The sequence below is a fragment of the Engystomops pustulosus genome, chromosome 3 (genome assembly GCF_040894005.1).
Source record: "Engystomops pustulosus chromosome 3, aEngPut4.maternal, whole genome shotgun sequence".
Taxonomy (NCBI): Eukaryota; Metazoa; Chordata; class Amphibia; order Anura; family Leptodactylidae; genus Engystomops; species Engystomops pustulosus.
Window position 1 is genome coordinate 28447593 of NC_092413.1, and position 13264 is coordinate 28460856.

Below are 13264 nucleotides of genomic sequence, written 5' to 3' on the forward strand. Positions count from 1 at the left end.
CTTCATTGACTATAGAAAACAATCAGAGCTCGTATTAATGACCTGTAGCAAAATAGAATCTGAGCTGTGATTGGTTGCTATGTGATTGGCTCCTATAGTTTGGCATTAGGTTACTAGGCATATACTCAGGCGTGGGGTGAAAATTTCCACTCACAACACACAAAACATTCTGGCATAGCCGGGTACTTCTTCATGATCGCATCAGAATTTATGACAAGTCGGGAAGCTCTCAAAAAGTAGGCACCCCACTGGAACACCAGTATAGTCACCAACAGGTGGATTTTGCATGGGAAGTGCAGATCTGGCTCTGCAATACCAGGAGGACCTAGACCCCCAGGCTAAGTCAGTGCTTTCTGGATATCAGCTTCTTTTTGAGAACCTCCAAGTCTGGGTATAAATTGTGCCGTGAACGTCATCTCTAAAATTCTTAATACAATTCCAAAGGAAATTGACACGTATAGCTGGGATAAAGTAGAAATGTATATTTGTAGGGGTCAATATCTTACCAAGCTTGAACTGAAGAACTCCCAAGGGTCCCCCGTGAAATCTCAGAAACAGAAGATTGCATATATCAGCCCCATCTATGCACTGAGCTGTGCTACGAGGGTACGTCCACTTCATGTCTACCAGGCTGCCGGACACCTCAAATTGCTGCTTGCACTGCAGGGTGGACACTGGAGCAAGGTTTTCGGCAAGAAGCTGGACCTTCAAGGGGGACAGAGCCATATCAAATATCTGGAGCTCTCCTTGATTGTTGCTCACCACAAATATACATCCAGCAGGATGCCACTGTATCAATGCTGGTAACAGATCGGCCTGGGCCAGAAGAGTCACCCTGCGCTGGGACTCATAAAGAATTATTGAGGAATCTTCACAGCCAAGAACAAGTTTGTCTTCGGCCCTGTTACGGCCACAACTTATGGCTCGGGAAGTGAGGGGAATTTTTGTGACTGAAACGCATTGCATTTTGTTTCTTGCACACTCATAGACGCAGCTGTCGACCATGGGTTCCTTCTCCGAGCTCATTGAGTGCTCCACTGTATGGACGTGGTACGGTTGGGTTATACTGAAGCTCGCGTCCAGCATATCTCCTTCTGTGCGGATGTAACTTAGCACCTAAGAAGAGAAGAAGATGCAAACCAAAGATCAATTCATGCTGATACATACCCTAAAATCTAGAGTATTGTACATGATCTAAAAATACTTTTTCATATGTAAAAAATGAAATAACACACAAATAAAAAAATGTATATTTCAGATATTGACCCCTATTGTGCAATCACTGCCTGCTCCAACGTATCAACCCCAAACCGCAACAAAGGACTACCTAAATTTTAGACAAAATGAAGGACTGCACTGAGTAGATTATATACAATCTCTAGTAGTCGCAGCTAATACAAAACTGCATGCGTATCTCCAGACAGAAGATTCCTCATGGGTAATTCTTCCAATCTACTATACTCTGGACATGTAAAACCTTTAGATAAGGTTGAAAAAATATATTTTGGAGTCCTTGTTAACCATTTGTCTGAACATTTTGGTTTAGGGTATATATAACATACTGCAAACTGCAGACCAGCGATGGTCAACCTTTTGAGCTTGGTGTGTCAAAAATTTATGTATAAAATAAGCCTTACGTGGGTGGAGTGTCCCTTGTAGAAAATGTCATCATTTAGTGATATTTGCAACACTAATAAATAAAGATTTACCCCAGTATTGCTGAGCGGTAACTGTAGAGTTTAACCTGGCAGCAGGGTAAGATTTTTGTAACTGCTTTACTATAATGGCCGGGGTGCAAGGAGCATACACATCTGTGTTGACTCTCCTGTCATAATGTAGTCACCGAATAGACCCTGGTCCAGCCGTCTGCTGCTGACTAGGGAAACTGTGGGAAGGCAATCAAGTGTTTCTGGTTGTTTTGGTGCAAGTCAGCAATAAATTTAGTACCGGTGGGATCTTGGGCTTCACTGCCCAACTACCTGCCTTTACTAACTGAGCCGCCATTTGTGCCATGCTCCCAGCAAGGAGAATTGCCCCACCTTTTGATACCAACGCTGTTAATAAGTGAATCCAGAACAGCAAGCATACAGCGTCAGCGAATCTCCTGCAGACAGAGGCAATCTCAGCGGCTATCTGACCTCCGTGAGTGACGGGCACTGCGCCATGCTCTCAGCGGCAGACACTTTTTGGTGTGTCATAGGTTAGCCATCACTGCAGTAGACCATGTATACCCAACCTAAACATGGCAAAAGCTTTACCTTTCCTAAATAACAACAGCCACTAGAAAAGACCATTTTAGAAAGTTGATTATTTTGTAAAGCTGCAAATTTTCCTACAATACACAGTTTGATTTCACATATCAAACTGAAACACAAAGATTAATTTTAGATTTGGAAAAGTCTAAAAAAATATTTTAGACTTTAGGCCTGAAAACCCCCTGCTGTACCTGCCCGGGATGTTAGAGATTTTTACCCTTGGATGAAATAAAATGGATGGATCGTAGAGGGTTTTGGAGACGGAATTAGAGAAAGATCCAGTGTCGCTCCTCTTGGGAGTCCCACCGCTTGGGTTGGGGAAATCCCCGTCTAGATTGTTCCTCCACATATTAAGTGCAGCAAAAACTTTAATTTCATTGTTCTGGAGAAGATCAGCCCCGCCCTCACTTTTAGACCTATATTCCCGTATAAAACAGATGCGGTCATTGGAATATACCACAGCCTCCTTGCATGAGAAGGTTGATCAATTTACCAAGGTATGGTCCCTTTGGGACGCTATAGGAGATAGTCTCCCTTAATACTGTAAAACTAACCTCTTCTTATTCTCGATTTAAGAGACCCATGGGTATGTTTTATGTTTTTTTACTTATAGTTACTGTTTAACACAGCTTCACAGTTTTTTCATGATTGTATACCAATGAACCAACAGCGGAGACAGCAAGTAAAGAACGAAATCCTGCTTAAGTATTTCTGCCACTGTCTGACTGTTATCATGGTCCTGCGTGACCTAAAGAAAGTTACATGACGAATGTGCTCCTAATGTCTATTATCAATGCTAATATATGTATATCTGTGGCATCCAAAAAAATGGATGGATCAGTGAGCGCTGCACCTTTTCTATTTCTAAGTGGATTCGAGCGACTTTTGCTTTTTGTAGCGGAGCACCACGGTGGTTCAGTCTATAACCTCGGTCACCCTTTAGATTGCCCTGTTAAAGGGGACCTACCACCACGATTCTACCTATAAAGGTAGAACGGGTGGTAGGTGGATAAATGGGACGTAAGGATAGCCCTTTTTGGGCTAATCCTTACGTCCCGGCTATCCTTTTGTAAACTTTAATCAGTTGATATGCTAATTTATTTAAGCGGCCCCAGGCTACTGGGGCGTGGAGTAGCCGGACATGAGGCTACTAGTCGCGGCTACTCCACGCCCCAGTAGCCTTGTTCCTCCGCCTACCGGGTAATCTTCGGCGCGCAGCTCCTCGTAGCTGCGCGCCCTCGTGCGAATATCCTGCGTTCTGCGCATGCGCAGGACGCAGGCCTACGGGTGCGCGGCCGTAGCTCCGAGGCCGGCGCTACTGCGCATGCGCAGACGCCGGGTGCTCGGACGAGGGCGCGCAGCTACAAGGTGCTGCGCGCCGAAGATTACATGGTAGGCGGAGGAACAAGGCTACTGGGGCGTGGAGTAGCCGCGACTAGTAGCCTCATGTCCGGCTACTCCACGCCCCAGTAGCCGCTTAATTAAATTAGCATATCAACTGATTAAAGTTTACAAAAGGATAGCCGGGACGTAAGGATTAGCCCAAAAAGGGCTATCCTTACGTCCCATTCATCCACCTACCACCCGTTCTACCTTTAGAGGTAGAATCGTGGTGGTAGGTCCCCTTTAAAAGGTGAACAGGAGTTCAGGTGAAAGTGCCCCCCCACTTGGACATTTTATTGGACTGTGAAAGATTATTTTAGACTTGCCACATGGTATGTGGAGAAACAACTGAATGACTGGGCCGCAATCTCTAGCATTGAATATATTTTTCCCTCTTCCTGCCAGGTTCAATACCAATATCAATATAACCCAATCTTTTCCCACCCCCATTCTTCCTTTCATCCATTTTTTGGGTTGATTATAAAAGTGCAGTATGTCTTCATTCCCAGCAGTCAGGACCCATCGGATCAAACACGTATTCCTTACACTGAACATAGGGGATAAGTTCTTTTTTGGAAAAAAAACCCTTTGAACAGACTTTCTTTTTAATAGAGTCTTAATAGGAGGAAACATCAAGGGATGATATGCTAAAAAAAAAACTTTTCAAAATTTGAGATATTATTGCGGTCACTAGTTAAAACCCCGTCAACGTAAAATATGCTCCTCTCTATTGTATAAAAATATCATGCATTGCAGGGCCATCCAACTTCTATCGTTAAACTTTAAGAGTCTTTTTCCCACAAAAAATATCGAAACATAAACAGTTCATTGTTCCAACTAATATCAAAAGGTTAATAGCCCTTGTACTGTTTTACCATTGTAAAAAAGGGGGTGTCTTCTGCAAGACAAAAAAATTCGAAAAAAGGATTGAAAAAAAATATATACCTGCAGCTGCAGCCTGTGTCTCCTGATTCATTCTTCCTCCCTTCCATGAGCCGGCCCTTATTAGTGAACGACCTGAGCCGGCTCCCGTCAGTGAGCTGATGGCTCACTAAACCCTGCCCCTAAACAGCTCACCACGGGACCCTTTAAAAATCGGGTTAAAAGTGGTGTGATGTGGGGTGACTGACTGGTCTGCGGCTCCCTTTTATATATTTAATAGGGAGCCGTTCAGGAACCAGAAGAGTCGGCTCTTCTTAGTGAGCTGAGCCTAATGAGCCAGTTCACGAAGAGCTGTAATTCCCATCACTACTTCCCTGCCTGCTCAATGCACATGACAGGAAATGGGACAGGAACTACATGAGTATGGAGGAGACTGAGACACAAGTACAACCAGACTGCAGCTGCCCCGTCCCTGGGGACTCAACACATGCTGCTGGCAGGGATCCAGATAATGTGAATTAAACTTATATAAACTATTGCAATCAGCGTAGAATAGGCTATTGGAGCCCGACATACCTGTGACAGGTATGCTTTAAAGGTCTCTCTGAAAAGGGGGTCCTGCAACACGGCCGAATGGAGGATTTGTCAGTCTCCGTTCATGTCTAGGGCTATTTTCGCCACTTCCATAGACACGAATGCAGGGTGGCGGTGCATGCACAGCACACTAACAATTTAAACCGGTTGTGGGAAATGTGTCAGTGGACCCCTTTCTCTGAAATTGGTGCAGGTCTCAGAGGTAGGATCTGCACCTATTAAAGGACATCCAACACCAGGATCAAGGATTGTAGGCCAAGCACACTGACAGGATCTGTCAGGATCTGCTCTTCTTTTAGTTTCTCATGCCGTTTTTTTTTTTAAAGCTTTTTAAATTATGCAAATGAGCCTGAGGGGCTCCAGGCTTCATATATGTTAATAGAGCCTGGAGTTCTTCAGACTAATTTGTATAATTTTAAAGTCTTTTTTCTTAAAAACAAGGGCATAGGAAGCTTAATGTAGAGCAGATCCTGCCAGGCACACATTAGTATTTCAGTGTGCTTGGTTTATAATCCTTCATCCTGGTGGTAGATATACTTAAAGGGTTATTCCGTTCATCTGTATAAATACTTAAACAGTAGTGTGCTGCTGAACTCTCAGGTACTATAGTACAAAAGATATCCCAGAAAATGTCCTATCGTACCACCATTTGGGAGCACTTTCGGTAAAAGTGCCTGGAATATTTCCTTCTACTTAGAAGTTCATCTTGGGTCAGTGATTTTTCCTTTTAATGAATCACATAGTCTTTAAAGAAGAGAAGTAGAACTCCAGAGCTAATAAAGCCACAGACCTGTGGACTTCATACAAAGCAGTAAGTAAAACACATGTAGTTTTTTATGCGCTGAGGGGGTAGACAATATTGTTAGTGTTATTTTAATTGCATTTATTAGGAAACAAATGTGATAAATCCCCAAGCAACGGGAAAGGAATTACATTAGACATTTACAGCAGTGGCCGGTAGAGATGTTGGAAATCACAAAGGACTCAATTTGGGAAATAGTGATTTAATCATTTTATTTTAATTACCTCTTCCTTGGGATTCTGCCACAGGATAAGGCTCACGTTGCAAGGAACGACACTGTGCTTTTCAAGAGTACAATGGGAACACGCATATTAGTCCTTTTTTTGATGTATTAAAACATTAGGGAGTGTTATTCCAGTGAAAGTTGTAATGAAAATAAATCATACAGGAGTCGAAAGCGTGAGGGTTTATGAATCTGATGGCTAGAAGCCAAGTTTTTTGTGTTTTTTTCCTTTTTTTTTTTTTTTTACAAGAAACACATCTTAAATCACACCGGTCTCCAACACTTAATTGCACCTTTCATTGTATTGTATCACAGCCCAATATTAGCTCGACCCATCGTTTCTCCTTATTAATTCTGGAAGTCAAAGTAATAACCTAATAAATCAAAGAGGAAAATAAGCCAGAAGCTGGGATCCGGCTGTGAAGAACGTTTCCTCACGTAGTGTCAAAGTTTTCTAAAAACTCTTATAATTAAAAGAAAAGTCGTGTTTTTAGGTTTTTACTTTCCAATTGGCCAAGTAAAGACAACTTTACAAGCGTCATTAAGCTTATTGTATATACTCGTGTATAAGCCGAGTATAAGCACAAAAAACGACCCCACCTCGGCTTATACACGAGTGCATAAAAACAATAACGCTTGTAAAACACTGCTGACATCACGTCACAGTGTGCGCCGGTGAGCAGAGCACATGGACACTTCTTTGCCCGCTCTGATAAGAGTGAAGAGAAGATGTAAGAGGAGCCGCAGCGAGCATTACAAAGTGAGTAAGTAAGTTTGGGGTCTGCAGAGCATTTCATTTGGGGGACTGCTGAGCATTTGATAAGGGGGGCTGCAGAGCATTTCATTACTAGATGGGCTGCTGCTGAGCATTTCATTATTTGGGGTCTTCAAGGCATTTCATTACTAGGGGGCTGCTGCAGGACATTTCATAAATAGGGTGGCTGCTGCAGTGCATTTTATTACTAGGGGGCTGCTGCAGTGCATTTTATTACTAGGGGGCTGCTGCAGGGAATATCATTAATAGGGGGGCTGCTGCAGGGCATTTTATTACTAGGGGGCTGCTGCAGGGAATATCATTAATAGGGGGCTGCTGCAGGACATTTTATTACAGGGGAAGCATGGACATTTTTTTATTGGGGGAGGGCTGCATGGGGCATTTCATTACGGGTGGGGGCTACTAGGCATTACATTACCTGGGGAGGTAATGTCCAATACATTTCCCACCTTAGGCTCAATAAGTTTTCGCAGTTATCTTTAATAAAATTAGGAGCCATGGCTTATACTCGAGTCAGCTTATACTCAAGTCTATACGGTACTTGGAGATAGAATGGACTCACTGGTTTGCCTCTGGGCTAAACAAGAGATAGTGAGGTATTTACCCTAAAATGTCTGGACCCCAGAGCAGTAACAAATACACAGGTGTGCTGTGAATAATGAGGTGTGATATTAAGACAAAATTAGATGGTGGGAAGATGTCAGATCGGGATGAGTTTGTACAACTGATTGGACAGGACTTGGTCAAGACAGATGTTTAGGTCCCATGTTAGATGGCAAAAGGCCTGGATAGGAAGCAAATTATTTGACATAAGGACAAATTATACCTAAGGCCCAGTTCACACTTGCATTTGGCCCTCTTTTTGGTAAATACAGTCACTAAAACAACATTAACGGAAGCCTTACAGATCCATTGAAAAGTTCACTGATTTAGATGGAATTTTAAAGGATTCTGTGAGTGTCCGTTTCTCTTAGTGCTTTCAGTGGAAAAATAAGTGATATTTTTTCCATCTCAAATAACGAAAGCCAAACTTGTGCAAAAAGATAAGACTAATGGAAGCTGTTAAAAGTCCACTAAATAAATGGACATTGTAACGGATTCAATGGACGTACGTTATAATTTTTTTTTTTTACCACTGACAGATAATAGCAGAGCTCCAAATGCATCCAGAATGCTGGCTGCTGGAAAGGACCCATAAGGACACTGCATTGGCTGGGCACTTGCTGGTGGAAAGTGCTGGTTGAGAGTTAGAGCACAGGTATAAGGCTCCATGCTCACCCTCCCCTCTCCATAAGAAACTGATTGGCCATGTCGTACATCCGGCAGGAATAGGACCTGGTTCTATAGTGCCCATGAGCTAGCTGCAAGTTTTGCAACTCTCTCACATGTGTGCCTAAACCTTAATACTGTAGAAAGTCCATAAGCAATGAGGCTAAGATCAGGCGAACTCTGGAGGGTGGCAACCAAGCTTGAAGCAGAGGAGTAAATGTCGCTAGGCACAGAAGCCATGGGCGTTAATTTGCCAGATTTACTGCTCCTAAAACTATTTGCGCTGGGAGGAACGTGTCCGAATGCTGAACCCTAACCTACACTTCGGGTTTGCTCATCTCTACTTATTACTTTATACCTATCTGCATATATATACAAATGACTCTTGTTCAAATGTGGGTTCCAAAATTTCACGTTGTTTGTCCCCACACCTTATCCCTGTCACCCTAAACAACGTACCCTATAGCAAACCTCTGCAACGGTGTCACATAGGTCTACAGAAGTCTGAGAAAAGTCCAGGAAAGATAATGTTACATTCTAGTAACTTATTTCATGGTATCGCTGTGGGTGGCATGTGTTGCTTTATATCCCGTCTGGTTATTATAATAAACGTAGTTCTGCATCTGGTGAAGGGTGTGGAAGAGCGTGGATCCTTTAGAGCTTCATACACTATGGTTGTCTTACCTCCAGTCTGTGGTTAGAGCAGCCTATTAGGACTATGTTAGCCCGGTCCCTCTCGCTTGACATTGGAGTCCATGGCAAGACATCATCACTGGGCACTTGCCACCAACAAATGACAAGATCCTGGACACAATTTATTGCAAGATGACGATTGAGTTGCCGAACCTTTGGTCCTGGTATATCTATGTAAGTGATCTATAGGCAGGGAAGAAAACAAAACAAAAATAAATGTTGTATATACCATATAGGTTTTCCTTTGACTGCTTCACTGTGTTAATCATAGACAATGATACCAATGGTCCCAGGAATATCCTATATCCAAATAAAGTTGACCATACACACATGACGTAAACATCAAACATATTTAATATGTTTCAGCTGATGGCAGATGATGGTGGACACTCTGGCAGGGTTTTTTTAATTAGATTTTTGCCATTAAACTACCCACTGGTCCTTCACCAATCACAGACCTAAAAAAGGTCTGAAGATTGACCACAGCTGATCCCCTATTAGGTTAATGGACTGGCTTTGAGGGTGCGGTCACACGTCGCGTTTACCGCATGCGTTTAAAAACGCATTGGAATAGCTGGAGAGTGATTTGCCTAATTAAACACCTCTTAACACTTGTGTTTACAAAACGCATGCGTTAACCGCGATGTTAACGCATGCGTTAACAATGCGTTAACAACCGCATGCGTTAACCGCGATGTTAACGAATGCGTTAACAATGCGTTAACGGTTGCGTTTTGTAAACACAGGTGTTAGCAGCTGTTTAATTAGGCAAATCACTCTCCAGCTATTGCAATGCGTTTTTAAACGCATGCGGTAAACGCGACGTGTGACAGCACCCTGAGTGTTATTCTGACGGACACCATTTAAGGCAAGGCATTAGTATTAAAAAAAAATATATATATACCAATGCCAGAAGCATTATAATCTGTTGGCAATATGCTGCAGAGAAATAAACTGTACAGGCGGTCCCCTACTTAAGAACACTCGACTTACATACGACCCATAGTTACAAACGGACCTCTGGATATTGGTAATTTATTGTACTTTAGTCCTAGGCTACAATAAACAGCTATAACAGTTATCAAATGTGTCTGTAATGAAGCTTTAGTGTTAATATTGATTCTTATGACAACCCAACATTTTTAAAATCCAATTGTCAAAGAGACCAAAAAAGTTCTGGCTGGGATTACAATGATAAAATATACAGTTCCGACTTACATACAAATTCAACTTAAGAACAAACCTACAGACCCTATCTTGTATGTAACCCGGGGATTGCCTGTACATACCTTTATTATTTTAATTCATTAAGCCATTTAAGAAATATTCCCATTTTAATCTGTATGCTAATTGAGGTAGTTGATGACAGGCGTGTCCTTAGCACTGTAACTCCTGCCTAGACCACTCCACCCTGCATCAGATTAGCATGAGGTTTGGCTTATAGGAAGCATGGGGGGTGACATTTAGGAAGTTATTTAGGATGTGATGGTGTTGGCAACACGCCAGGGGTGAACCAACTGTCTCATTAGCATAAGGTTGAAACTGGGAATATCTTGTAAATGGCAGAACGGACAAAAATAAAAAAAAGTTAGGCAGGAAAACACAGCACATTTCTCTACAACATGCTGCCAATGGATTATAATGCTTGGTGGGGGCAGTAGACACCCCTCATATGGCCCGCTACAGGGCCAATTCTTTAAACTGTCTGCAGTAATAGAAGGACTTTTCCCATTTTGTTGAAATAATAAACTTACTTATTATTAAAACATTAAAGGGATTTTGCAGCCTTTTTATATTGATGAACTGTATGCTGAAAGGGGTCTGTAATGCAGTTACCTGGAGTGCCTCCTCCAGCTGCTCTGTTTAAAGGAAATCTACCACCACGATGGAGGTTTTGAAGTCAAGCACACTGACATACTGGTGTGCGCCCCCATCTGCTCTTCTTTAAGCTTCCTGTACCCTTATTTTTAAGGAGAAAAGGCTTTAAATAGCCTTAAACAGGCAAATTATGCAAATGAGCCTGAGGGGCTCCAGACTCCATTAACACCCATGGAGCCCGGAGCCCCTCAGGCTTATTTGCAGAATTTTAAAAGCCTTTTTAAAAAAAAAAAAAAAAACAGGGTATAAGAAGCTAACAGAATAGAATATCCTACCAGGTGGGGCACATACCAGTATGTAAGTGTGCTTGACTTACAATCCTTCATCCTGGTGCTAGATTTCCTTTGAGTGCCAGAATCAACCAGAATAAGCTTATTGGTGGCGGTCTCAAGCGTCAGGCCCCTGCTCATCTGATATTGACATAGTCTATAAAAACCCCTTTAAGATGGTATAGAAAAACTGAAAAATTCCCTTTGTTGTCATTTTAGTGCACTTTCCCTTTGCCCTTGCTCTCTAGTTTGTTCTATCCTACACCTTATAATAATTCCTTTTTTTTTTAAAGATAACATTCTGTGATAACAAAATATTGATTTCAATCCTTCCACCCTCTTCAACTTGGAACTAAAAATTCTGCATGGCGATCCCCTTGAGCCATACATTGAGCTAGCAGATCAGATTGGCTGATGACCAAAAAGGAACACACTGAAAATATTATTTACTTCCACCAGCTACATAGTAAATATGCATATTTTATAAAAAGGTGTGTGACATGGAGAGGGCCAGAAACCATCATAAAAAAAAAAGAAATATTTGTCATATAAAATATTCTAGAAAATAAAGTGATTTTTTTTTTATTTGATCTTGGTGTCCCTGTTGAACATCTGCATAGATGCACAGACATACGCCTTCTCCCTGCCCTGGGAGGGGGATGAGGATTAACTTAAAAAGGAATTTACTTCAACGACTCCAATCAATACTAAAATGTAGCGTCATGGTTGCCTGACAGCGGCGGCCTACGTGAAGGATTTGGATCTGCTTGTTTTAAATGTCAAGCAAAAAGACGAGAATGGAGCAAAAAAACTAAACAAAAAAAACATGGTTTCAGATAGATCACCGAACATTAAAAAAAAAAAAAAAAAATCCGGCTACGTAAAACCGCGCTTCAACCGCTTTCCCCCTAAAAATTAAAGACTACGAGGCTACAAATATCCACTTTGTGGCGACATCCATTCTTTCTGCATAATGTGGATGAGATACAGCTTCATGCGGAAAAGTTTATGCAGCTCTGGAGAATTGTGCCTTCTATTTCTCGGGGACGGATTTGCAGAATTTATTATTCAAACTATGTTATTTTTGAGCATGGTTATTTGAAAACATGAGCTCTGCGCCATCTGCGTGACACATGCCAAGGAAATATAGATTGCACTGCATTTCTGCTTAAGGAATTAAAGGAAGGTTGATAGCTCGAGTAAAAAAAAAAAAAAAAACAGCGCACATATATTTTGCCATTGCTGGTCAGCAATAATCGAACCACTTTCTGGGGATTAAGCGCATGGCTAAGCCTACTGGACCAGACACTAGCAAAGGGCAGGGGGTCTTCTTATCAGAGAAATGCTTCTGGAGCCAGGCTCACTACAGGACAGATTGCTTTCATATTCCTGTCTGCAAGGCAACAAAGGATGGAAGTAATGCGATAATACCAGAGTGCAATGGGTGTTAAAAACCCCTTGCATTTATGTATTGTATTTAGTAAATAATCAGTCTCATCCAAAATTGTCATTTCGCCACTCAACCAATGCCATTAAAATCAAGGTTAATGCTTAGATAATCCTCCGGACGTCTTGATACGAATGATAAGGATTCTCATTTGCATGGCTGCGCTGTTGCTGACCTTATTTGCGAGAAAAAAAATACAAAGGATGAGACAGTCAGCGTGAAACTTAAACTACTGTGTGCTTTACATGAAGGAACGGGCCGCCGTGCAGCTGGACACACTTCACAGGCTCAAACGCCAAACCAATCAATGTTAGGAGACAATCACCCTACCGGGCGACGGAGGCTACGCCCTGAAGAGGACAGGGAATTCCGAAAGGCATGGAGTCCTGTGGGCTTGGACTGCTGCCAGGTAATCAGGGTTTCATGACTATAGGGCTCATATAAATTAGCCTGATGAAGGGAAACAGATTTTTTTTAACAGACTTATCAGACCAAATTTGGACTGAAGAGCCAAAAAAAAGAAAAAAGGAGAAATGGAAAAATCTTTGCTTTCCTTCCTGCTGATCATTGACTGTTATCAGGTGCTTAAAGAAAACCTTCATCTCTCCGGATACTTGATTTACACACAAAATAATTCTGAAAAAGCTTCTCTCAAAATTCTGCATGTTGTTGATCCTGCGTTAGGCCGTGTTCACTCATTGCACTTACACATCAGGAAGGAGTTACCCCCAAATTCAGATTTGGGAACTAGCAACACGTGTTGGTGGCTCCCATACACAAGCATTTAGGTCTAA

General features: G+C 42.0%; 1 protein-coding gene across 5 annotated transcripts in view; it reads right to left on the reverse strand.

The window, feature by feature from the left end:
• WDPCP (WD repeat containing planar cell polarity effector) overlaps positions 1 to 13264 on the reverse strand; it is a 217873-nt gene that overhangs the window by 115226 nt on the left and 89383 nt on the right. For all 5 annotated transcript variants that reach the window (XM_072140380.1, XM_072140378.1, XM_072140379.1 and 2 more), the window contains 2 exons: positions 8868 to 9059; positions 507 to 1116 (listed from right to left, as the gene is read on the reverse strand). In XM_072140380.1, coding sequence (XP_071996481.1) covers positions 507 to 1116; positions 8868 to 9059 — 802 coding nt within the window. The remainder of the gene's footprint in view (positions 1 to 506; positions 1117 to 8867; positions 9060 to 13264) is intronic.